At 38.1% G+C, this 26297-nt stretch overlaps 1 protein-coding gene across 1 annotated transcript in view; it reads left to right on the top strand.

Moving 5' to 3' along the window:
* Window positions 1-214: 214 nt before the first annotated feature.
* Window positions 215-26297, top strand: part of triqk (triple QxxK/R motif containing) — a 42271-nt gene continuing 16188 nt past the window's right edge. The window contains 3 exon segments of the mRNA NM_001171803.1: window positions 215-316; window positions 13551-13621; window positions 22700-22785. Coding sequence (NP_001165274.1) covers window positions 13561-13621; window positions 22700-22785 — 147 coding nt within the window. The 5' untranslated portion in view covers window positions 215-316; window positions 13551-13560.

Below are 26297 nucleotides of genomic sequence, written 5' to 3'. Positions count from 1 at the left end.
CATCCACTGTTTGCCCCTTCAATGCTAATATCTGTTGCAGTGATTACTCCGCAAGTTTTACTGAAGAGTCCGGTTTAGAGTTAGCCGCCCACTCTGGACAGCGCAAAATCCATAGGTTCCTTCGCTTGTCTATCATTACTGACCGGATGTGGGGCATGCTAAACGTGGCAGAATACGCGGAACAGGGGCTGAAGAAGACGGAAGTGGGGCAGCGCTGAGTGCCAGCACGGCGGCTCTCTGTGAGATTGAGTTAGAAATATGCGTTCTGGTTGAATATCATATAATTTTAATTTTTCTCCAAGAAACAGTCAGAAAAGTGAGTGATATTTTTTTGTATAATGTGTGTTACCTGTGTCAGTGTGTTGTGTAACTAATAACCTGCCTGGTGTTTTTCTCCCCATGTCAGTAGAACCTTTGCAGGCATAGTTTTAGTATTTGCCATTCATTTTATCTTAATACTCTGGTCTTTGCCCCCTGATGCAACTTTAATTTAGGCAATGCATGTATTGGGTATAATGCTGGCGTGTCTGTAATGGAATGCTGGGAATACAGTCAAAGTATGGGATCTTTTATCTGCAGCACTTAGTATTCTGGATAGGGGATCTTTCCATAATCTGGATCACCATACCTTAAGTTTATTAAAATACATTTTAACATTAAACAGACCCAGTAGGATTGTTTTGCTATCAATAGGGAATCATGTTTCTGCTTAGTTACCATCAAGTACAAGTTAATGTTTTATTATTACAGAGAAAAAGGTTATCCTTAAAAATAAAGATTGTATGTTTAAATAGAGCTCTATGAAACATGACATTCCCAGTATTTTGGAGCTTTCTGGATAAAAGGTTTTTTAAATAATAGATCACATGAGTATGCCTTATTCATGTTACACCTGCTCCTGAATATTTGTTAGACGTTACTCTTGTACATATATATGTATCAGGAAATCATGCAATAAATAAATGGTTAAATGTTCTTATTCATGGGTTGTTTAGGGTACAGGGATTGTACAGGGCTCCAATTTAGGTAAGTGTCATGTAAATTGTTTGTATGAATAAATGATGCTGTTGACTCATTACATGACACCTGGCAGTGCAACATGATACCCATTGCAGGGAATAGTGTTCCTCTGCACACGTTGCACCACGTTGAGCCTAATGCTGCTCCTTTTGTATGAAGGAAGCCCTGTTTTGAGCACATAATAAGCTATAGCTTAACAGTCTACTGTTACCTGAAATAAATAAATCACTGCTTATAAATTAGCAATAAACCCCTACTAAATGATTGTATCAAATGGCCAAAATACAAGATGATGATATAATGAATGACAATAACAGTTTTGGTGTATGGGAATGTTCAGTAGTTGGACATTCTGGTTGAATGTTTTGTAGTTTTTTTATGTTTAATGTTTTAAAGCTTTAGTTTTTTAACACATCGCAGTAACCCATAGGTACTAAACGGCAATTATCATTTGATCAGTATAAATAATGAAAGCAAATTTCTGGTTTCTTTTTCTTAGTTGTGCAGGGGCAAATCTGTCCAGTATCAGTAAATGAACCCCTATGGATCACACTCACTGGAATAGGAAGCAAAGGCAGCAACCTACAGCGGCTATGAGCAGTTCCTTGGTGGTTGCTTAGTGCTTAGGTGGTTTATTTTAACGTTTTAGGACTCATTTTGCTTTCCTTGTGCTGTACATCAGGGATTCTTAACTATGGATAAGGATCTAAAATCTGATCCCTGAGCTTTTACAACAGGAATTATTAATGAAAACAAGATGCGTAACTGGCACTCAACCAACTGATGGATTGCAAAGCAGATTTGCCTGAATTACCAAGAGAAAATGTATAATAGTATTTTGTGCAGATTTATTAACATAGGGACTAATTTGCACCTTTGCTCTTCCTCAGCAGCCAGTCAGATCTCTGTGATTATTTTCCAAAAGGGAAAATCTGTACATTTTGGGTTTGGTCGAATAACAAATTTTCCACAACTGCTTTGGCCGAATAATGAATTTAAGCTAAACCCTGATTTTTTAAAACTGTAACAAATGCATCTATTTCACACAAAATCATGGAATGCATGAAATATCCACCGCAGGGGGACATGGGAAACACACATGTACACATTAGAGCCCTTGAAGGAAAGTTTCACTTACCGGGGCACCCACCCCCCCCCCCCAGTGATTGTAATTACTTTCCTGATACTTGGGCCTTTCCTTTTAGCAGGAGCTAAAAGGGGGTTGTGGAGCTATATGGAAGTGACATCACATGCTCCCTGCATGTGATGTCACTTCCGTGATGTCATGCATGTGATGTCACATGCACGCTGCATGTGATGTCACGCATACGATGTAGGGGTCTATTTAGGTCCAGTGCCTGGGCGTCACTGGAACTAAATACACCGCTGGCTTTTATCAGAAAACTGCATCAGCCCAGGATACATGCCAGCTAGTGATCCTCTTCTTCCCTTCTTTCTTCAAAATCCCTGTGTTTGGGGTTTTGCACAGTAGAGTGACAACGCTGGCTTTTTTGGGCGGGGGTATTTGGTGCATAAATAAGCCCCTCTTAAAGGAGAAGGAAAGTCTGCCAATAGATTTGCCACATTAGTGCCACTTAGAACAAAATATTCTGCAGAAACCATTGCCATACCTGAGTAAACCGTTCTAGAAGCTTTCTCTGTTTGCTTAAGGCAGCAGCAGCTGCCATTTTAAGTAGCTTCCTGCTGCAGCTCTAGCCGTTATACCTCAGATCACACATTCCTAAGGGAGGGTGGAGGGACTTTTTCGCATTCTCGTGGGAGGGGGGAGCAGGGAGAGAACTGTGCAGACTCTGGCCACAGGAATTAAGGCTGTTTCTGAGAGAGGAAGTCAGACACTGGAACATCATGTTTACAAAAAAAGAGACAAGAAGTCCTGTGTTTCTTTTGATAGAGGATTAATGTGAGTGCTTATGGCTGTATTTACATAGACCTTTCTGATAAAGCTTACTTAGTTTTCTTAAAAAGCAGAGTTGCGGAGCAGGGTTGGTGGGCACCATCTGTTACTGCTTAATTTTCTCTTGAAAGAGATCAGCAAAATTGAGAATGTGCAGTTGAAGGTGGGTCCTGCCAACACTCCTATGCTGCTTTTGGAAAAAGGGTAGGGCATTTAGTTAGTTAGTACCTTAGCACTATTAATACATTCCCTTGCCTTTGCAGCATAGGGCAGAACAGGGAGCATGACAATGGGACATGGAGGGCTGTAATGGGTTTGGCCTGAAATATAAATGCTCTGTGTAAGTGAACTGAACACAATTTCTTCTGGATAAATAGCCATAGTATTATGCATTACTGGTTTGGTACCTGGTATCCAGAATGCCCGGGACCTGGGGTTTTCTGGATAAGAAGCCTTTCCTTAATTTGGATCTCCATACTTTAAATCTGCTAAAAAATAATTTAACATGAAATAAACCCAATAGGATTGTTTTGCCTCCAATAAGGATTCATTATATCTTAGTTGGGATCAAGCACAAGGTACTGTTTTATTATTACAGAGAAAGAAGAAACAGTTCTTAAAAATGTGAATTATTTTCTTAAAATGGGGTCTATGGGAGGTGTCCTTCCCATTATTTGGAGCTCTCTGGATAACTGGTTTGTGGATAACTGATCCCATACCTGTATTTAGTAAGTAAAACAAAAAGGGAAGAAAAAACCCTGAACATATCCGAATCATTTTTTTTTTTCTGTTTTGGCTCATTTTTAAATGATGTATTTTGTTAACCCATACAGTAATTGTTAGTTAAGGCGATTCTGTTGTCTGTTTTCTATATATCGCAGTGTAGCATTTATGATGCAATGAACCCAATTCATCTATAGAATTCTGTAGAATGTAAAATACATTTTTTATTTGTGAACATTTTATTGCATATGAAAACCATTTACTGTGTTTAAAACCTGGTGCTGTTCTGTTAGGTTTATAAACTAAAGTGCACTTGTTTTATATGAACATGGAGGCAACACTGGTATAATAGATTCAAATTGTATTTTCAAAGCAGAACAATGGCAAATATCAGACACTTCAGCTGGCTGGCGTTTTATTGCCGCTCGTAACAGCATGACTGGAACATATTACAGTGATGTCTGTCTTTTAAATATACAATGACTATTTAAATCCATTTGTAATCTTGCGCTCCGCCTGAATATATGTTAAACACCTTATTCTCTTTATCCTATTTAACCTCAAATGATTCTATATTGGTATAGATTCCTTAAGCAATATTGTGTATTCTTTTGATGTTTACACGTGGCCCTGGAAATGATGATGTGAAGGCAGGTGTGAGGCATAAACATAGCCATATATGCAGAACTGCACAAAGGGTCCAAGAATGTAAAACACTTCCATTTTCCCATTGAATATACACTGCCTGCATGGGATATTTAGACTCCAGCTGTGCTTCTTTACCATAGATGGACTGTATACACTACAGGCTGCATTTGTGCTACCCTACAGGGAGGCTGAGCAGCCCATTGTCTCGTCACAAAGCGAGATGTTTAGGCACATGGAAGAATTGCAGGTTATTACACATGGGGGGATTTTTACTGAGATTACCGAGACCTCACAAACTCATTGGCCCTTGCCGGAATATAATGTACCTCCTGTATTTATAAATGTTTCCGTATATTATATACAGTAGAATATCCATGATGAATTACACATCTTACTAATAATGTGCCTTGGTGCTTAAGCTCATAATTATTATTGATGATGCTTTAGGGTGAAGACACACAGAGCTACTAGTAGCATCTACTTGTCACGGCTACAGATATAGACGATGCCGATCATTTACTGATAACTGTCTCTACGTAAGTATTGTTTATGGTAGTGTATTTTCTGGCGTTTAGTAGCTGTGACAAATAGCTCTGTGTGTCTTCGCCACCAAGTTCAAAAACAATTACCTGGTTTGGGGGCACTAAGAGCAACACCCAAGGGGTTGGGGAGCAACATGATGCTCACGAGCCACTGGTTGGGGATCACTGCTTTACATGGACATCTATTCATGTGTTCTTATGCAGTGATTTTTCTATGCGTTCCAGTGTGCAGGAGTGCATGAGTTAGTAGCGCCCATTCTTCCCTACGTCCCTACGCTGCCTGTACTCACAGCCTAGGCCTGACACCGGTAAGATCCTGCATGTTGTGTTTGACCTATTAATGTGGTGCTGCTGGTACCATAAAAAAGAATGGGCTTTGTTAACGCATAAAAATTCCGCCTCCCAGGAATGCATGTAATAAATGCCCATGTGTGAGGGCCCTGAGACCACATGTTAAACTGGCCATTCACTGAAAGATGCGCTTGTTTGTGTTTGGCGAGGTCAAAATAGCTGATCTTTACCTGATATGCTCACCTTGAGGTGGGTGATATTGGGCAAACGACCAAATCATAATGATGGGCTGTAACTAGGGCCGCAAGCGGTCATGGCTTCAACTAGATTTATAAACCAGTCCAATCAATATCTGGATAATTCTCGCCCAGATATCTGTTGGGTAGGTCTGTCTGAGTGCCCCATACATGGGCAGATAAGCTGCTGAATTTTGGGCTAGGGCGCTGCTGCTCCTGGTTTGTCTGCACCTTTAATTTAACAGTTATGATTACATGCCATGCATGGACTCCGCAATATTAATATAACTGGGTATTTAAAATGTTTTTGAGCTGTCATAATTTAGCGGTTCTATAGTAAAAGTTATGTTTTCATTTAAAGTGCACTAAACTCTTTTCTGTGACTGGGTAATATCAAGCTGGATTGTAGCCTTGTGCACAAAGATGTCAATCTTGGCTTAACTGGATATACCAGCAGCTAAAATCTGCCTGTCTTTGGCCTCTTTATACTGGTTACTAGTCAGCACTGGTGGTTATGGAGCCACACAGTGCACATATGATTTTTGCTTTAATGGTATAGGGTTTACAGATGCCTTTGAAGCCAACAGTGCAATCCAATGTGCAAAATGTAAAAGCCTTTATTAGTTAAAAATAGCCAGTAACCCAACTTAGATATAAATAATCATTATTGGATGCAAAACAATCCTGTTGGGTTTAATTAATGTTTTATTGATTTTTTAGTAGACTTAAGGTATGGAGATCCAAATTACGGAAAGATCCCTTATCCGGAAAATACCCTTGGCCCCGAGAATTCTGCATAATGGGTCCTATACCTGTACTCCACTTGCTGTTAAAAATGACTATGCTAGAAGCCACCTATTTCATGACATGTATAAAGATATTCAGCCTGCGACCCCATGCACTTATATTGAAATGGAACTTCCAGTTCCCATACATATAATGCATTGGGTAGATTATCTCTAATATATGTGCCCATCTTCAGTTTTGCTTTTTGCTTTTTTTCTTTTTTAACAAGGATTTGTCTCTTTCCCTGAGGTTGGATTTGTCTAAATGGAGCCATGGATTTTCCAACACACCTTTTGGGCCTCAGGGTTAATCATTTCCATTTTCATCTGTACAGCTGCCCACGGAACCAACAGTTGGGATGAGGATGTGATCCTCCAGAAACACTAATTAATCTCACCCTAGAGACTGCACAAGTTACCTCTGTAGCAGACAAGGGCTCAGCTGGCGTGTTAAAATAGAATTTCAACATGGAGATTATGCTTGGACTATTAGGAATCAATGTCCTTCAGGTTGCGAGGTAGCTAAGCCCATGAGAGCCATAACATATTGATGAGCTGATCAGCAGTTTTAGAAGACTGTTTATTCCTTAAGCTAATGGAAGTACAGCAGAAAGTCAAATTTTCACCCTATATACTTTTTGCATTGCTGTAATCTGTATTGTTATCCTCTTATCATAAATGCATACTAATGAAAGGATTGTAAAGCAGTAGCAAGACAAAAGATAATAACATAACAAAGCGGGTAAGAGAAACAAACCTTTTTTTGACCTTACTCATGAGAATATTTAAAAGTGGTTCTATTAATATTCTTCAAACCTACCAGTCTCTGGCATGCAACTTACTGCTGGTAAGCCTGTGACCCCACCTCCTGATTCTCCACCAACCCCCGCCCTCCCAGTGGGGGGAATCCATAATTCTTGGATGCTCATCCTCAGTCTAAGAACCATTCCTTTGTCCTTACTCTGTCTGACTATATATTTTTATGTTTAATCCATTTATCTGTTAGTTCCTGGCGTATTTTAACCCATTTTAATAAGTTTCTCTTACTTAATCGATCACCTTCTATGGAGTAATTAGTTAACCATGGACTGTTGGGGTGCTGGACTATAGTCCTCAAACTACCCCCCCGCTGCGTCTTCAAACTACGGCCTGCTCCAGCTTCCTGCTGTATCCTCGAACTACGGCCCACTCCCGCTGCCTGCTTCCCTCTCCCTGCTATGTCCTCAAACTACAGCCCACTCCTGCATCCACCGCTCCCCGCTGTGTCCTCTCCCAACTGCGTCCTCCCGCTTCCTTCTGCGTCCTTGCACCATGTCACCGTGATCGGGCAGACAGGTAGTAACTAGGAGTGAGGATGCATCCGGGGCCAGGTAAATAACCTTGGAGGGCCTGTGGGCCGTAGTTTGAGGATCCCTGCCATAGATGCTGCTTAATTACTGCTGCTATTCGTAATCAATAACCAAAGGTTACAAAACACTGTATTGTATCTAGCGATTATACAACCAACCAATACTACAGTTTGCTAAGTGATCAAAAAGGAGTATTGTAGGTACAGCATCTTTTATTACTGCTAATGTGACCTGCCTTTTTTGCCTTTCCGACTCTTTAGTCTTTGCTGCTGTGTGCATTTTGGTGCAATCAGTAGTTGATCTATCAAAAAAAAATAAAAAAATTAAATAATAATAATTATAAAAGCTAAATGTCTGGTTTCTCCTTTGCAAATGAGTATTTAGAAATTCATAAATATTTAGAATTTATGGACCTTTGTAGATATGGAAATATAGGGGCAGATTTACTAAAACTCAAATTTATCTCCTTTTATTTTTTTTGAAAGCGCAAATAAATTTGTTTCCATGGATATCAGACATTTATCAAAAAATCCAAAGAGAAAAAGAATGTGCGGGAAAAAGTTGAGAAAAGCGTGTCCACAAGTGCCAATTGATTTAAAACTGCCTTAAAAAAAAAAGCACGATAAACTCAAATCATTGCATTTTTTTCACAAATGAAGTGTCCGAAAAATCCAAAGACCTCTAATAATCTTAAAAATCTGCTGGTTGAGTTTGGGTATAAATGTATATTTAGAAATCATTGCAGTATAAATTTAGTATCTAGTAAAGCAACCTCTTAACTAAATGTTCTTTTGGTTCTACTTTTTTACCATTGTTTAGGCTGATGTTTTTACGCTGCATATTTTCTAATTCTCTCGGCGGCTGAAAAACGCACGATATCATCATCCATAGAAATAACTTAAACAGGCTCGATGGAAAACACACTATGCGTAAATACGCTAGAAAACACATTACCATGGACTTTTCATGCGTTTGCCGAAATACGCCGTTATTTGCACAGCAACTTATTCCTATGTATACACAAAGGCAGCTGCCAGACCTTGCCGAAATACGCAGCATTTTTTACTATTTCACATTATTGGCTATGGGAAACGGGATTTGCTTTGTCACAAGTACTAGGCTGAAAAACACCATAGTCAGGGGCTGTGTGGGTTGTGCAGAGTTTTTAGGCGGAGAAAATACGCAGCGTAAAAACGCCACGTCTGGCATTAGCCTTAAGGATGCCTCAGCTGGTTATGTTTAATAATGCTGGAGCAACTACAGTTGCTAGTAGTAACCAGTCAGCATATAGCTTTGAACAGTCTATTGCAAGTTTAAAAAATAAAGTAACATTCTGGTTAGTTGCTACATGTAAGGGGACATTTATTAATGTTTGGATTTTTTGAGCGCCAAAATTGAAAAAATCAAGGTTGCAACTTTTTCGAGATTTAGTATGCGTCAAAATGGCTAGAAATCTGAATCTGACAATTGGCTTGCTAAATCCTGTTGGAAGTCATTTAGAGGTTAATGGTAAATGTTCCTTTCCTTTCCTTCCCCTGAAGATTCTTCTTTGTTTCAAAATTATAGAGGTAAATAGATAGATAGATAGAAGATAAATTCCAGTTTTAGTAAATCTGCCCTGTAAAATTTCTTCACAAAGGAAGCAACCTGTGTGAGGTCAAGGGCATAATACGGCATTGAGAGAAGAGATGCAATGATACATGCTAGGTGGCAGGATAGGAGCCCTAGTAGGGGTTAAACATCTAAAGTATCAAAATTAAATTGTATATTATTCTGACAACTAACCAAGTTTGCATTATGTTTCAGTTAAATATTAATGCACAATGCTTTGATGATAGTTTGCCCTGGTATCAGTGATTTTCTTGCTGCTCAAGCCCTTTGCTAGCATGAAAGCCGCCTGCCATATTGCTCAGTAGGACATGTTTACCTTCAAAAGTGCCAGATACACACCTACTCCATTTCCCAGCCCAGCTGAGCAGCGAGAGATCATCAGCAAAATGATTTTTAAGATTTTTGTAAGAGATATGTATTGGAGAGCTGTTTCTTTAGAAGTTAGAATAATAAGTACAGATTTTATTTCCCGAAGCTTTAGATCCTCTTTCAGCATTGTCTGCTTTCTGTAGCTCCCGCCCCAGCCCTGTCTGAGTACCTGTAGAGTAGCTCATTATTATTCTGCCTACATTTACTTTCTAGTCAAATTGTTCACGTGACAAGAAATCAAAGACTGTAAAAATAATAAAAGATGTGTTTTTAATTCCTCCTGTCACATCTGCTCACAGCAGGGCCAGTAGGCCTGCAAAAAAAACCCCCCGAAGACTCCATTCAAACACGGCGCTACCTACAGAGCCTCAAACTCTATTGAACATTATTAAAATAGACATAGCAGGCACGGCGCGTTGCAAGGGAAATTACTTTACAAAACGGAATGCCGAACTTATTTAAAAGGTTATTGTTCAATACTGTAAATAAGTGTTTTTCAGGCACGTGAGAGTAAAAGGTCTGAACGGATTTTGTGTTTGACATACTTGAATTGTTTGCCTCTTTGTTCAGAGCCAGAGCCCTTGTGTAGTTGCTATACTTCCATCAGTTATCAGATCAATATATACATTATATACTAATTGAGGTTTCACTGTAATTAATTGTCCCTTTCAGTCTATGGGGCAGAATTATTAACAGTCAAGTGTTTTCCCCAGGATTTGAGTTTTTTTTTGCTGCAAAAAAATAGTAAACTTGATTTTGAGGTTCAGAAACTCGAACGTTCAAGATCTATTAAAGGAAAACTATACCCCCGAACAGTGTAACAGTGTATATCACAGCTCATATGTAAAACTCTGCTTTATCTAAATAAACCATTTTCATAAAAATATAATTTTTAGTAGCATGTGCCATTGGGTAATCCTAAATAGAAATAGAAAATTGCCATTTTAAAAATAAAGAGCTGGGATCATAGGATTCATGGTGTACATAAATGTGTTGGGTCACATCAACCAATTAATGGACAGAGTTCTGCCTTTTACGCCCATGCTTCTTTATGTTACAGTTAAAACTGCATTATTTCTCATCATGTGATCTCTGTGAGAGCTTACAAACCATCACAAAATGGTGGCTCAAGGTAAAATATGTATAAGGGCAATATTTACTGATGTTATATATATTCCAGCCTGATTCCAGATACTATAGGTCACTTAATATGGTATAAACTATCTGTTGGTTAAATATTCATTCGGTTGGTATAGTTTTCTACAAAAAAGTGCAAAACAACTCGGCTATAAAGTTTTTCATCTAAAAGCTTGCGAGTTCATGTAGAAGTCAATGGTTGGTGTATTAGCAGAATTCAAGCGATTTTTCAATTCAAGTTTTAAACATTTATTCAAGGTTTGGCAGACTCATTACAAAATGATGGATGGAGTATGGTTTCACTGCGTTCAAGGTGTTTTTTTTTTTTTTACGATATATAGAATTGTACTGTATACACGATATAAGTGTCTAACGCCTAAGCAACTGTCCATTATACATTAATGAAACCTTGGCTTGTTTGTGTGCACTGTGAATCCCAGGAGGCGGTCCTTCATTCTTAAAATGGCAATTTTTCTATTTAGGATTACTCAATTGCATGTACTACTAAAAACAGGGGTTTACATAACTTGTTTGGGGGTATAATTTTCCTTTTACAACTTGTGATTTGGCCCAAACATGAAAAATTAGAATTAAAAACCATTACTTTCAAGGATTTTCATTTGTTTTGGGTTTTTTTTCATCATTTGACTCCCCTAATACGGAACCTTAAAAATCTTGGCATGCCACTCCAAGCAGATCAAAACAGAACTTCCAGCTTCCTTCCCTTTTGAAGTAGAATATAATAATGTAATTCACAGCCTCTCTAACATGAGGATTAATAAGTAATAAACAACATCTCTGCCTAATCCATATTCTAGTTTAACCGTCGGTGACAGGCTCCCTCCGTGGGGATGCGCACATTCTTTCGGAGGTTAGATGATGAGCCACGTTCCCCTAGGAACAGAATAGTGAAAACAATCTTGATGTTGTACATGCTAATCAAGGCTCCGTTGTGCGCATATCACGGCACGCTGGAAATTGGGGCTGATCTTTTATGCAAATGGCTGGCTTATTAGGCATTGTGGCTGCGTGCGTGTCTGTGTGCTAACGTCTCCGTGGGATTCTTTGGAGATTTTTAATCCCGTCGTCAAAGCTGTAGAAATGAATGATGATTACCACATAGCTTTGAAGAACAAAGAGAAGTTGCAGCGTTTTTATTGCCTTTAAATGTTTTAGATCCTGACAGCGTGATCCCTGCAGATGAACAAGGCCATTATCTTTTGGGTCGCTAGTGTAAGAGATAATATATATATATATATATATATATATAGGTTTTTTTTTTTACCTAATACAAGATTTGCTGTCATCGCCCACTTGGAAATGTTTTATTGGCAGGACTGAAATTATAGTCTGGAAATCTTTCACCAGCGACATTTTTGTAATAAACGGTTATCAGGCTATAGCAGTGGCAGCTAATGGGATTATTCAGCAGGCAATGTGAGCAATGATCTGAATCTCAGAAGAGCCACTCAAATCCTCTGTATTTAACCTCGTGCTGTACTATTATAATTCTCTTCAGTTCAGTGGTGCTTTATAATAGCAGCGCATAAATTCACCATAATAAACAATTTATTCTTGTTGGGGGGAACATGCTTCTTGCAATGCAGGTGCGGGACTCGACAGAGGCTTATGTATGTTGAAAGGTTTAGTAGGAAAGTGCAAAGTGTTTTATAGTACAGGTATGGGACCTATTATTCAGAATGCTCAGAACCTGGGGTTTTCCAGATAAGGGATCTTTCCCTAATTTGGATTTCCATACCGTAAAAAGTAATTTAAACATTAAATAAATCCAGCAGGGTTGTTTTGTCTCCAACTAGAATTAATTACATCTTAGCTGGCATCAAGTACAAGGTACTGCTTTATTATTACAGAGAAAAGGAAATCATTTTTTACCACATTTTGACACTGCCAAGGTGGATATGACACACAATGCCAGGACTAGACAGTTATCATTTAAAGGCAAAAAATATGTGGCATCACACAATTAACCCTTTCCATCACCCTATTTTTGCACATGCATTAATAATATGTAATCTTTTGTAACATTAGAGGCTCAGATTTCATATATTTCCATATTACTTCACTGGTGCATTTACCCATGGGCCTATGCGAGGGATATCTAGTCTAAAATCAGGCAGATGTCAATTGGGCAGGTTTGTATTTCCTGTCTGATTGAGGACTGCATGTGCGCATTGATGCAGCCCTCGATCTGACTGCCTGCATAGTGGCGAGTCTGATTCGTTCATTGGCATATCGGGGAATATTAGTGAAAGGATTTTTACATTTACTCCCAGATTTACTCTTCCTTTTTTTTTTAAACCAGTGATTTGTTCCAAATCTAGATTTTGACGCTAATTCTCTAACCATCTCCATTAATGACTGCTGTAATTGGTTAGAATCTGGCAAGTGTATTAGGGCATCATATGTTCATAAAGAGACGGGTTCTTAAAAACAGATTATGCCACAGAGCCCTGGAGATGTTCACATCATGATCACCAATGGCTCAGTTGCCAGATCGATTAATCCAGGGGATAGGAGACAGATTTGTCTTGTTCCTATGCATAATGTGAATGGGACAGATGTATCTAAGTATGGATCCTTGGTATGTCAACTGGAGCCACATCTGCTTCATAAGGAAACATTGGAGTTTAGCTTTATGGCATGTCACAGTTTTTGTTCTGTATCTGGGTTTGGTTATCAGCCTTATGGCATTGATTCATCATTAATGAATTCTAAAAAAAAGTTAAAATTAAAGACCATAAGCAGAATTATCCAGACTTATCGCCTGTATAGTTCTGCTTATGTCCTTCATTATTAACTTTTTTTGAATTCAATAATGATCTTCATTGATGAGCTGCTATTCTTTATCTACATTTTACTGTTTTTTATTACAACTAAAACAAGTATATTTTATTTTTATACAGTAGAAAAAAAATGGGTAAAAAAGACGCTTCCACCTCCAGAATACCAGTAGACCAATACCGTAAACAAATAGGTAAGTAAAATAATTACCCGAAATATCTTCTTTAGTGTCAATAAGAAATTTATATAGAGAAAGAGAGATATATTTAATGCAGGAGCTGAAAGAGAATTAAGTTGTTATGTTTCCTTAGCCCAGCACTGGGGCTAAACACATGAAAGCTGCAGACTCAAAACAAAAAAACAGATTATGCAGTCATTTTTCCGTTTCAGAATCTCTTATTTATATGACTTGCAGCTTTGCCTAAATCTTCAAACAATTCTCTTGGGGCCTAGACGAATCTCTGAAGCCCCGTAAGAATTCTCTTTGTTCAAGCCACAAAATTGCGAGCTAGAAAGAAAGTATAAAGAAACTAACGCGGCACTAAAGGAATGCTCAATAAATAAGGTCAGAAAATGCCACGGCAAAAAAACTACTACTGGTAAATCAGATGGGGATTTTCTATACATCAGAAATATTTCACACTGGTAAACCAGCTTATGACTTATTGTTCCGTGATATTTTATTGAATATATATTACAGAACTTTATTAAAGGAGATAGAAAGTCAAAAACTTTGCAATACTTCCCATTTAAGTAAAATATATTGAAATTCCTTGTTTCAGTAACACCAGTGAGTTAGAATATGGATACACTAGGTAACATAAAGAAATAAACATAGGGCTCATTTGTACAAGTTATAAGGTCATTTAAGTTGCCTAGGTTAGCTATGTCTGCAGATGGAAACCAGAGGGCCACTTCCCCTACAAGCTTCTTGTAAAGGCATAGCTCGATAAGAAAATGATGACAGGCCATAAGGAAGGTTGTGGCTGAAAGGGCAGCCATAAGGGGAGATAGAGTGGTACAGGTGTAGACAGCACACACAGTGTAACTTTTGGGGCCCCATTCTATAACAGTTATATTGCCCCCATTTGGGAAAAAGCTGCAGTAACTTAATGAAAAGGAAAATGCTAATTAAATATAATTACAGGTGAGGGAGCTGTTATTAGAATGCTCGGGACCTGGGGTTTTCAGTATAAGGGGTCTTTCTTTTATTTGGATCTTCATTACTAAGCATTTAAATATTAAATAAACCCAATAGGATTGCTTTGCATCCAATAAGCATTAATTATATCTTAGTTGGGATCAAGTACAGGTACTGTTTTATTATTACAGAGAAAAGGAAATCGTTTTGTTGAAAATTTTAATTATTTGATTAAAATGAGGCTATGGGAAATGGCCTTTCCATAATTCAGAGCTTTCTAGATTACAGGTTTTTGGATAATGGATCCCATATCTGTGCCATTCAACTCTTTTTATTTTCATTAGATATATATAAAGTAAAGGAAAGTTATATCGATTCCTAATTACAAGTTCTGATTAAACTGATTGGTAGCAATGGAACCCAAAAGATGTAGGGGACTTACTGGATCTGAAAGTAGGGACACTTATGACTGACTAATGCCTATAGCACATGGTTCTCCACCCCACCAGCAGAGAAAACACTGATTCGGCCCCTCCCTGCTCCCTATCTGTGCGGAACTGGAATGCACCTGTCACTGCTTACATGGAGCAGATTTTGGCCAGAAAACTGAGTAGAGTTTGGCCATGATAGTCTCCCTCTGAATCGAGCTAAGAGGGTCATTTTACCCCTCTCAGCACCATGTTAATTTCATATATCTATATGTTTCTTATGGCTCGCCATACCATAAAACAAAGTCTAGTAAGATAAAATCTATTTGTGTTTTATGTATTAAAAGAAGATATGGAATCATGAAGCATGCTTTGAAATATTTCTTGCTTTGCTTCCTGCTGGCAGAGATCTGTCAGATACCATAGTTATCATAATAAATTCTGCTTTGGATTGTAACCAGCATGAAGTGCAGTAACGTTATTTAAGAGAATGATAAATGAGCACTAACTTAACACTTTCTGACCTCAGGTTTCCTTCCTGTGGATATTAATTTCTTTTTCATATGTCACTTGTATGACCTGCTTCAGATGTGATTTTCTAAGCTATGCCAAGAGCTTGTAGATATTAACAACAGCTATTGTATTTATGCCTGTTAGATTAAGCCTCTTGTAATAGGCCTCATACACACTTACATTTTGTGCCGTTGGGATCCCACCATTGAACACCGTCATCGTTTTTAATTTAGGTGAATCTGTGATTGACGTTGCTCAAAATTTCAAATGGGTACTAGTCTTTTAGCCACACATCCACAATTCCAGATTCTTTACACTTCACCAATCATGTCTTCTATATTGGATTGTTTTCCAGAATCTAGAAAAAATAGCTTGAAAGTGAGCATGAGTTTATAAGATTTTATATATATATATATTCAGAGCTTTCTGGATAACGATGGATCCCATACCTATTTATATATACATATAAAAATTAGAATTATTTGCTTATAATGAAGTCTATAGGAGATGGTTTTTCCAAAATTCAGAACTTTCTGGATAATGGGTTTCCGGATAAGGGATCCCATACCTGTACTTGATTCCAACTAAGATGTGTAAATAATAACCTGGTGCTAGCTCAAAGTCAGTATTCAGTCCTAAACAAGCAACACTCCAAGGGCTTTAAATATAAGGCAAAAATGTGTTTCAGTCACTTTCAGGAAACCTAATTCAAGACATGATATATAGGGGCACATTCATTAAAGAACGAATCCCGAAATCTGATAGTTTCTGATGTTTGCAAAAGTCATGAAAATTCTGTTCGTTTGAATATGAAGATTTCGTACTTACAATCCGAAAGTTCCCAAATTTTCCTATTGAGATGATCGTTTGTGAATGGCGATCGGATAGTCACAAAATTTTTATATCCGAACGATCGTAAATGGCAGGAAAACCTTTCTGACTTTGAACCTTCTGTGCATGATTTTGGAAGCCTCCCATAGGATATAATGGCACTCTGCAGCTCCAACCCGGCCCAAGGAAAGTCTCCCATAGGGCTCAATGGCACTCTGCAGCTTCAACCTGGCCCAAGGAAAGTCTCCCATAGGGCTCAATGGCACTCTGCAGCTCCAACCCGGCCCAAGGAAAGTCTCCCATAGGGCTCAATGGCACTCTGCAGCTCCAACCCGGCCCAAGGAAAGTCTCCCATAGGGCTCAATGGCACTCTGCAGCTCCAACCCGGCCCAAGGAAAGTCTCCCATAGGGCTCAATGGCACTCTGCAGCTCCAACCCGGCCCAAGGAAAGTCTCCCATAGGGCTCAATGGCACTCTGCAGCTCCAACCCGGCCCAAGGAAAGTCTCCCATAGGACTCCATGGCACTCTGCAGCTCCAACCCGGCCCAAGGAAAGTCTCCCATAGGGCTCAATGGCACTCTGCAGCTCCAACCCGGCCCAAGGAAAGTCACGCTAACGAAGCTTTAATGAATCCGAAACTGTAGTACTCGTTGCGACAAATAAGATTTTGTTGCACAAAAGTATGAAAAAGTTGCGCAAATTAACAAAAATATCGCAGAAAATACGCAAAAGTTGTAAACTTTAGAAAAAACAGAATTTTTTTTATTCGGACCTATCGTTTAATGACTGTGCCCCATAATGTTAAAGTTTAGAGCCTCTTGTAACCCATAAACAAATGTTGTTCTTAAGTTCTAAGGGAGCAATTTATCTTTGTTCTGTATTTTTTACCAAGCAATAGAAATGTTTTTTTTTGTAATGGTTCCAGTGTGGGGAAAAAGAGACCCCCATTCCCTCGTGAACTAACACCAGGAGCTAAGCTCTAACATCTCATAGCACATAATGGTGTTCCACTGTTCAGAAGCTGTAAAACACTCTGCCTAACTGACACATTTGTTTGTTTTTCTAAATGTGTTCAATTTTAAAAATGATGAAAATATCAAAGTGTTGGGAATCCTTATTCTTGCCATATAATAGAGCTGAATGCAGGCTCCAGGCTTGTGTCCCTTGAAATAATTGTTATAGCTGTTATTGTTTAGCTGTTAAATGTTAAGTGATGTTAATTGTTGAATCGAATGTGTGGAATCCTGTCCCTTTCATTGGTTTCTTCCATTTTTGATAGCAAATAATTGTGTTCATACCATGGCAAATTGATCACCAGTCAATAAAAGTAGAACCTCAGGGGGTTGGCATATGGGGTATAATCTCCAACTGCATAGAAACTGACACTGCTGTATCCCATTCACTTTTCAGTCACGTTTTACAGTCAAATTTAGTTCCTGCAATTCCGTTTTTTATATCAGTGTCCCTAGGATACAACCATATAACGATCAGGTTGATGCACTTGGGCCCATTTCAGTTCAGATTAAATAGATCCCCCCCTTTTTTTATTTCAGGTTAAGGCAAATTAAAGATACGCTAACAAAAAAAGGGCCCAAAATGCCAGGCAATCGTATATGAACAAGTCCATTTGCAGGTGAAAAGATGCGCTTTTCATGCCGAAGCAGCTGTATTTTCATTGAAAGAACAACAGTTGAGAAAGCTTTTCCTGCATGTGTCTGTTTGATAGCATAATGCGCTTATAAGCAGCTTAAGCAGTATTCAGAAAATAGCAATGCATTAATTTTTAAAGCAGAAAATGCAGGCAGAAAGCGGCACTGCCACATGATGATAATAAGGGAGGATATTGTAAAGTCTGCTGAGGAAAAGCAGAGGAGTGCTTTGAAATATGAACATTCATAAAACAATAACTAGATATTCACATGATAATGAGCCAGGGCAGCAATATAAAGGAATGGTAAATAGGCAGCAAGCCTCTGGTGGGAGCTGATAAATTGCAAGACACAGGCACCCACTGGTTGTTAGGACTCCATCCTTTTTTGCTTTTAAATTGTATACTAAAATATGTTGCATTAAATAAAACCCATGGGTTATCTGGAGTTAAATATATAAGGGATAATACACCCTCTAATCTGTAATAAAAGGATATCGGAAGATGCCCAGGAGTTCCATAACCATATGGTGGCCTAAGCCGGGAGGTCAAGTGGCGTTATATAGGTCACGGAGCTCTGAGGTGATTTCTGATATCCTTTTTATTTGCCGCAGGGGGGTGCATTATCCTTATAACAAGATTTTCTGGTCTGTGTCATGCGATAGCTGTATGACTAGTCAGAGGGGCTTCCCAGTTTATATGTCGGTGAAATATACCAGAACTAAGCTCTGTATTATGGGCAAAGGCTGTCTAATCCGCAGAGGTTTGTGATCTGTTTATGTTTAAATAAAAGCCATTGGTTTGGGCCCATCTCTGTGCAATTTATTGCTACTGTGGCCTTTAGCTTGCTTGCCTTATATTCTCCACCTAATCAACGGTGTGTGGAAAATCACTGTACACCCACTGTTGAATTGCCCATCCGCCCGTTAAATGTGATGTGAGGCCTAATGTTCGGCAGAGATGGCTGTGTAGAGGGTGAAGCATTAATGAAATACAGGTATGGAATCCAGAATGCCTGGGGGCTTCCAGATAAGGTACGGTGATCCAAATTACAGAAAAAAAACCCATTAAAACATGAAATAAACCAAATAGAATTGTTTTGCTCCCAATATTCATGCAGCTTAGTTACCATCAAGTACAAACTACTGTTTCATTACTGGAAAACATTTTTTAAAAAAAATTTAATTATACGTATGGGGCCTGTTATCCAGAATTCTTGGGACCTGGAGTTCTCCCAGTAAGGGGTCTTACCGTAATTTGGATCTCCGTACCTTACATCAACTAAAAAATCATTTAAATATTAAATAAACCCGATAGGATTGTTTTACATCCAATAAGGGGTAATTATATCTTAGTTGGGATCAAGTACAGGTACTGTTTTATTATTACAGAGAAAAGGGAATCATTTAACCATTAAATAAACCCAATAGGGCTGTTCTGCCCCCAATAAGGGGTAATTATATCTTAGTTGGGATCAAGTACAGGTACTGTTTTATTATTACAGAGAAAAGGGAATCATTTAACCATTAAATAAACCCAATAGGGCTGTTCTGCCCCCAATAAGGGGTAATTATATCTTAGTTGGGATCAAGTACAGGTACTGTTTTATTATTACAGAGAAAGGGAAATCATTTAACCATTAAATAAACCCAATAGGGCTGTTCTGCCCCCAATAAGGGGTAATTATATCTTAGTTGGGATCAAGTACAGGTACTGTTTTATTATTACAGAGAAAAGGGAATCATTTAACCATTAAATAAACCCAATAGGACTGTTCTGCCCCCAATAAGGGGTAATTATATCTTAGTTGGGATCAAGTACAAGGTACTGTTTTATTATTACAGAGAAAAGGGAATCATTTAACCATGAAATAAACCCAATAGGGCTGTTCTGCCCCCAATAAGGGGTAATTATATCTTAGTTGGGATCAAGTACAAGGTACTGTTTTATTATTTCAGAGAAAAAGGAAATACAATGTAACCTCAATTTTACATACCCTGATTTAACGTTTTCCCACATTTTACACTGTTTTTCTGTGCTCCCACCAATATATAATGCATTTCCCTAATCCCTTTCCTTCCATTTTCCTGAATTTTATAACATGTAATTTTTAAAATTCAAATTATTTGATTAAAATGAAATCTATGAGTGATTCATAATTCTGAGCTTTCCGGATAATGGATCTCATACCTGTATTATCTAAAAAAGGAACCCTATGGGAGATGGCCTTCCCGTAATTCAGAGCTTTTTGGATATCGGGCTTCTGGATAAAAATTTCAATTATTTGACTCTATGAACTCTGAATATTGGGTTTCAGGATAAGAGATCCCAAACCAGTATACATTAATTATGTCACAAAATCGTAGTATCACTGATATCCTGTGTCCTTGTCCTTCTCACAAGTGGTGACTGAAACATGGGAATACTTTTTAAAGCTTTTTTCCTAACTTGAAAAGTCCTGCTGAGAGCTGTACTGATTTTCATTTTGTATGCTGCATTTACTAGCACACAGGCACTTATTCATTTCCTGGTCTGTGCTCTCTTCGGGACTAAATATATTCTATTTTTATTTTAAATGACAATATTGCTTATATTCTGTGGGCTGGTCAAAGGTAGCTGCAGATTAGGTTACCAGACTAAGATGGACTTTGCCAATTACTGTTTATTATTAAAATTTGTGTTTAATGTACAAGGGTTCTTCTAGCAGCTGGTCAGCCCCATAGTGTGGGTTAGACCAAGCATTCATACAAGGGTGCTTCTAGCAGCTGGTCAGCCCCATAGTGTGGGTTAGACCAAGCGTTCATACAAGGGTTCTTCTAGCAGCTGGTCAGCCCCATAGTGTGGGTTAGACCAAGCATTCATACAAGGGTGCTTCTAGCAGCTGGTCAGCCCCATAGTGTGGGTTAGACCAAGCGTTCACACAAGGGTTCTTCTAGCAGCTGGTCAGCCCCATAGTGTGGGTTAGACCAAGCGTTCATACAAGGGTTCTTCTAGCAGCTGGTCAGCCCCATAGTGTGGGTTAGACCAAGCGTTCATACAAGGGTGCTTCTAGCAGCTGGTCAGCGCCAAGCGCTGGTACAAGGGTGCTTCTAGCAGTTGGTCAGCGCCGTAATGTGGCTTAGACCAAACGCTCGTACAAGGGTGGTTCTAGCAGCTGGTCAGCGCCAACGTGTGAGTTAGACCAAGTGCTGGTACAAGGGTGCTTCTAGCAGCTGGTCTGCACCATAGTATGGGTTAGACCAAGCGCTGGTAAAAAGGGTGCTTCTAGCAGCTGGTCCGCGACATTGTACAGTATATGTAACGTTCCTGCCATAAAGCAAGGCATTGGCTTTACTAGTAAGAAAACTTATGGTTAAGGAAAGCATGATACCCAGGGAATGGATTTCTCCATTAAAGTATTGCAAGTTCCATTAATATTTTCCACCCCCAGACTTACGGCTTTATACAACACTGCTGTTGTTTTCAGGCAAAATAAAAACTAATGAGTTCATATTTTTCTCTACCTCCAATGAATGTAAGTAAAGGCACACCCTAGTACCTGTCTTGGTTGGGGGCTTACAGTCATCCACACAAGTATGAATCCATATCCAGAAACCTGTTTTCCAGAAAGCTTTGGAATATCAGAATCTGAGAATTGCAATGTCTGCATCATACAGAAGTTAATTTAAAGGTGAACTACCCATTAATAGCAAGGTGCTCTACATTAGAAAAAAAAGAAATTCCCAGGTCCCAGGCATTCCAGATCATAGATCTAAACGTGCATATGCAAAGTCAGTGCCATGTTAAGATATCGGCAGGGCAGGGACAAAGTCCCATGCAAGTGTGTGGTACAGGTATGGGATTTGTTATCCAGAAAGCTCCGAATTATGGAAAGCCCGTCCATTTTAATCAAATAATTCAGATTTTTAAAATTGATCTCCCTTTTCTCTGTAGTAATAAAACAGTGCCTTGTACTTGATCCCAACTAAGATATAATTACCCCTTATTGGGGGCAGAACAGCCCTATTGGGTTTATTTCATGGTTAAATGATTCCCTTTTCTCTGTAATAATAAAACAGTACCTGTACTTGATCCCAACTAAGATATAATTACACCTTATTGGGGGCAGAACAGCCCTATTGGGTTTATTTAATGGTTAAATGATTCCCTTTTCTCTGTAATAATAAAACAGTACCTGTACTTGATACCAACTAAGATATAATTAATCCTTTATTGGATGCAAAACAATCCTATTGGGTTTAATTAATGTTTTTGTAGCTGTTTAGTGTGTTGTTCTGGTCAGTATAGCCTATTTAAAGTATTTGATGGACACATCCATTTAATTCATCATGTTCTGAGCAAAGGCCTAGAAGTTAGCACCAATCTATCTCAGTGCTGGGAGCTGCACGACCCAAGAGACAACTATTGGGATCAGTATTTTGACCTTGATAACAGACATAAGTGCCAAAGCCTACCAACATTGCACATCTTCTGCAAACAAAAGTAGCGTTTTAATATTTTCACAGTTGTCAAGAAACATCACCTTTTATTCTATTACAGTTCTGCTCACTAGCAAAATCAAAGAAAATCCAAGAGGCTCCGTGCAGCCGTCACACTTGCAGCAATATTTAAAGTACAAAAAAAAAATAAGTCGAAAAGAAAAATCAATAATGCTAAAATAATTATGAGTATACATTTCTTCATGAATAATTTGTGATTGTTCTACTTTAGGAAGACAAGACTACAAGAAAAACAAGCCTGTATTAAAAGCAACAAGATTAAAAGCCGAAGCCAAGAAAACAGCAATAGGGATAAAGGTAGACATCTATTTGATAGCTTACATTAAGTTTCTATGCATGTCTGCTTCCTTCTCCCCCAGGATGTGCTGTGTGAATATTGATTTTTGAGAGAGATTGCTTATGACACTTCAAAACTGAGTAGAATGCAAAGACCTGAAATATTTATCACGAGTTGCTTTTACTTAAGGCATCAATTAACCCTCTGATTGCTTTTTAAAAGACAACTGTAACCTTCAGGGTTCCAGAAATGTCTCACATTCGGGGAATGTTTTTAATTTGAACATGTTAGGTTGATGATATGTGATTTCTAAAGGCTAAGCCACTGCCATAGAAGTAAGGTATATTTTAGTGGAAAGTAGTGAAAGTCATGTAATTGTGGTGCAAAGCACAGTACAGGTGTGGGACCTGCTATCCAGAATGCTAGAGGCATGGGGTTTTCCAGATAAGGGGCCTTGCCATAATTTAGAATTCCATACTTAAAAAAAAAAAAAAAAAAATCATTTAAACATTAAATAAACCCAATAGGATTGTTTTGCCTCCAGTAAGGATTAATTATATCTGAGTTGGGATGAAGTACAAAGTTCTGAATTATTATTACAGAGAATTTTAATTGATTATAGTGGACTCAATAAGAGATGTCCTTCCCAAAATTCCGAACTTTCTGGATAGCAGGTTTCTGGATAATGGATCCCATACCCGTACTGGCTATATAACCTGGGTTGACAAGAGAAAAATACATTGAAAAAACTTGCAGAACATACAGAAAAGTTAATTGGTTCCTGATGATTGACCATGATGTCTGGGAGAGGGTTCATAGATTGTAAGCTCCATTGCAGCAGAAACTCTGCAAGATCTCTGTAAAACACTGGGATAATAATAATAAAAGAAGAATTGCTCTTGTTTGGCCACAAGAACATACAATTTACTGCCACTTTTCCCACTGGTAAGTGCTTAAATGCCAGAACTGAAATGAACCAATCTCTCCAGGTAGCCAAAAACTTATATTAGTGATTTTAGCCATTCTTTGCAGTCAGCAAACACTGTCATGTAATCAATTTTCTATTGAAACTAATAGTCTTGTTGAGTAACTCATTTCATATGGACTTTCCATTTCCCCTGGTACTAATGGACATTTTGGCTGGTGGTCAAACAGACCAACATGTCTGCACAGTTGTACTTATTCATTTTCTTTTTTTCAAGATATTAAAAAATGTGCTTCCTTATACTTGGCAACTGAAAATTATTTTTTCTTTACAAATAATATGTAAGTAGCATTTGCCAAAGTATCGCTAGCAAGCTGTAACAGCTGTTCATTTGCCAGATGATATATTTGGGCTCTTTCCAGTATTTGCTGTTATAATCATGAAACGGTGCTTTCTTTACCTCCTGATTGCAGATCTTGATCAAGCATTGCCATACGATGCTCCGTGTTCCACAACATAATCTCTGCAGTTAGTGCTGAGTGTCATGATTAAATGAGCATGAAGGAAATTGGCCTTTTTTTTCTTTGAAAGATTGATCATCATCATCATCATCAGTATTTCTGAATGTGTTTAAGAAATATTTGTTACTAGATAGAGAAATGTAAGACAGTAGGAAAAGAAGAGTAGTTACAGGAGTTGTTTTTGTATGATAGGAAGTGTAATATTCCAAGACGATTTGCAGTCTTATTTGTGGGTAAGTTATTGTACTTTTTGTTCAGCAACTCTCCAGTTTAAAATGTTAGTAGTTATCTGGTTGCTAGCGTTCTAATTACCTTAGCATCTTGGGAGCAGATTGAATGAGAGACTGGTATATGAATAAGAGAGGACCTAAATAGAACTATGGTAATAACAACAATAGAATTGTAGCCTCACAAAGCAGTAGATTTTTGTCTGCTGGGAGCAGTGACCCCTATTTGAAAGTTGGAAAGGTTAAAATGAAAAAACTGTAAAAAAATATAAATAAAGAAGACCAATTTCAATTGCTTAGAATTAGCCATTCTAAAACATACTAAAAGTTAACTTAAATGTGAACCATCCCTATAAAGTGCCATGTTTGTTTGCACCTAGATAAAGGCAGCATAGTTATTAATGCTGTTGTAAAGATGGAAATTAGGACCACGTTTTAGCGGGTAACTCATGCTACTTACTTGTCAGTAGGATAAATGATACATGATTTGCAAGTAATTAATTTAAATAAATGACCATATAAAAGCTACAGAGTTTATGTTCTCCATAACCTATAACATTGGTTTTTTTTTTTTTAGCATATTGGTCCCCATGCTGCTTAGGGAGGTATCTATGACCCCCATTAATAATGTGACATTTCTGCCTACAATAGAAAACAGTAGTTAAAATGAAATACATACATGGGTTATAAAGCAATTTTGGGGGGTGAACAGCTGATTCACAGAAATTCTTCTGAAAAAAGGGGTTTAGGAACGCTGCTTAACTGGACCCTTGCAAGTCAATTATATTATGTATATATTGTTGATGCCAATAAACAATGTTGCTGTGAAATATTGGGCTAAAGAACGGACTACTCATTTTTAGTTTGCCATCCGCTGTTTAATTTAGATAGATACAAGGTTTAATTATTACACAGGTCAGTGTGTGCTTCATACATTATTTACACAAGGTAGTAAAGTACATTGTGATCAATCTGTGTACCACTTTTGACATTCATGACAACATTCCGATGCACTGAGTGTATTTCCCTTCCACTACCCTCTAATTTCCAGCACAAGTATGTAAAAAATGTAAGGGGGGGTGCTAGCAAGATTATCTATACAACTATTCGAAAATAGTCTCTAAAATTAACCCCAGAATAACGTACCTTTTTCCCTGCATCCAGATGTAATTTATTTCTCTATTGCAGCCAGTTCAACTATAGCTCTTTTACTGACTTCCTTGTCTAGCATGAATCTCTGCCTCTCTCTTGCTTTTTGAGCATTCCTCTCTTTCCAACTAAGATGCATTTCTGATTTTAATTGGAGCAGAGGCAGCAAGCATGAGTATTGGCACCTCTTTGAGGTCTTCATAGTCAGAGAGAGGTAAGAAGTGTACAGAAAGCAAAAGGGGCTGGAGCTTTACAAGAGACAAGGAAGTCGGTAAAAGAGCTGCAGTTTAGCTGCTTGTAATAGAGATCAAAATACATTCCATTCTGGGCTGAAATTGTGCCCTGTGTAGGTAGATACATATATATATATATATATATATATATATATATATATATATAGGTACAGATGTGGGAGCATACCTCAGAATAGTAAATGGGAAAAGTAGAGTGTTAGTCTACGGAACTTAAGAATGTAACCCCAAAAAGTGTGAAAATCATTGCATACTTTCTGGACCTATACTTTACCAGTAATTATATTCTCTCCAGTAGCTAAATGTATTTATTGTTTTGTTTAGTTTGTTACAAAATTATCATCATAAATGCAAAGCCACCATGCTGTTCCAAGATAAAGCCATATGGTGGTCCTGTATTTCTCTGGTCTCCAGGGTAGCTCCCTGCTTGGTTACATTTGAATTTATTAAACTCTTTCA

This window comes from Xenopus tropicalis, chromosome 6 (genome assembly GCF_000004195.4).
Source record: "Xenopus tropicalis strain Nigerian chromosome 6, UCB_Xtro_10.0, whole genome shotgun sequence".
Classification (NCBI taxonomy): domain Eukaryota; kingdom Metazoa; phylum Chordata; class Amphibia; order Anura; family Pipidae; genus Xenopus; species Xenopus tropicalis.
This window is presented reverse-complemented; position numbering and strand designations above follow the sequence as displayed.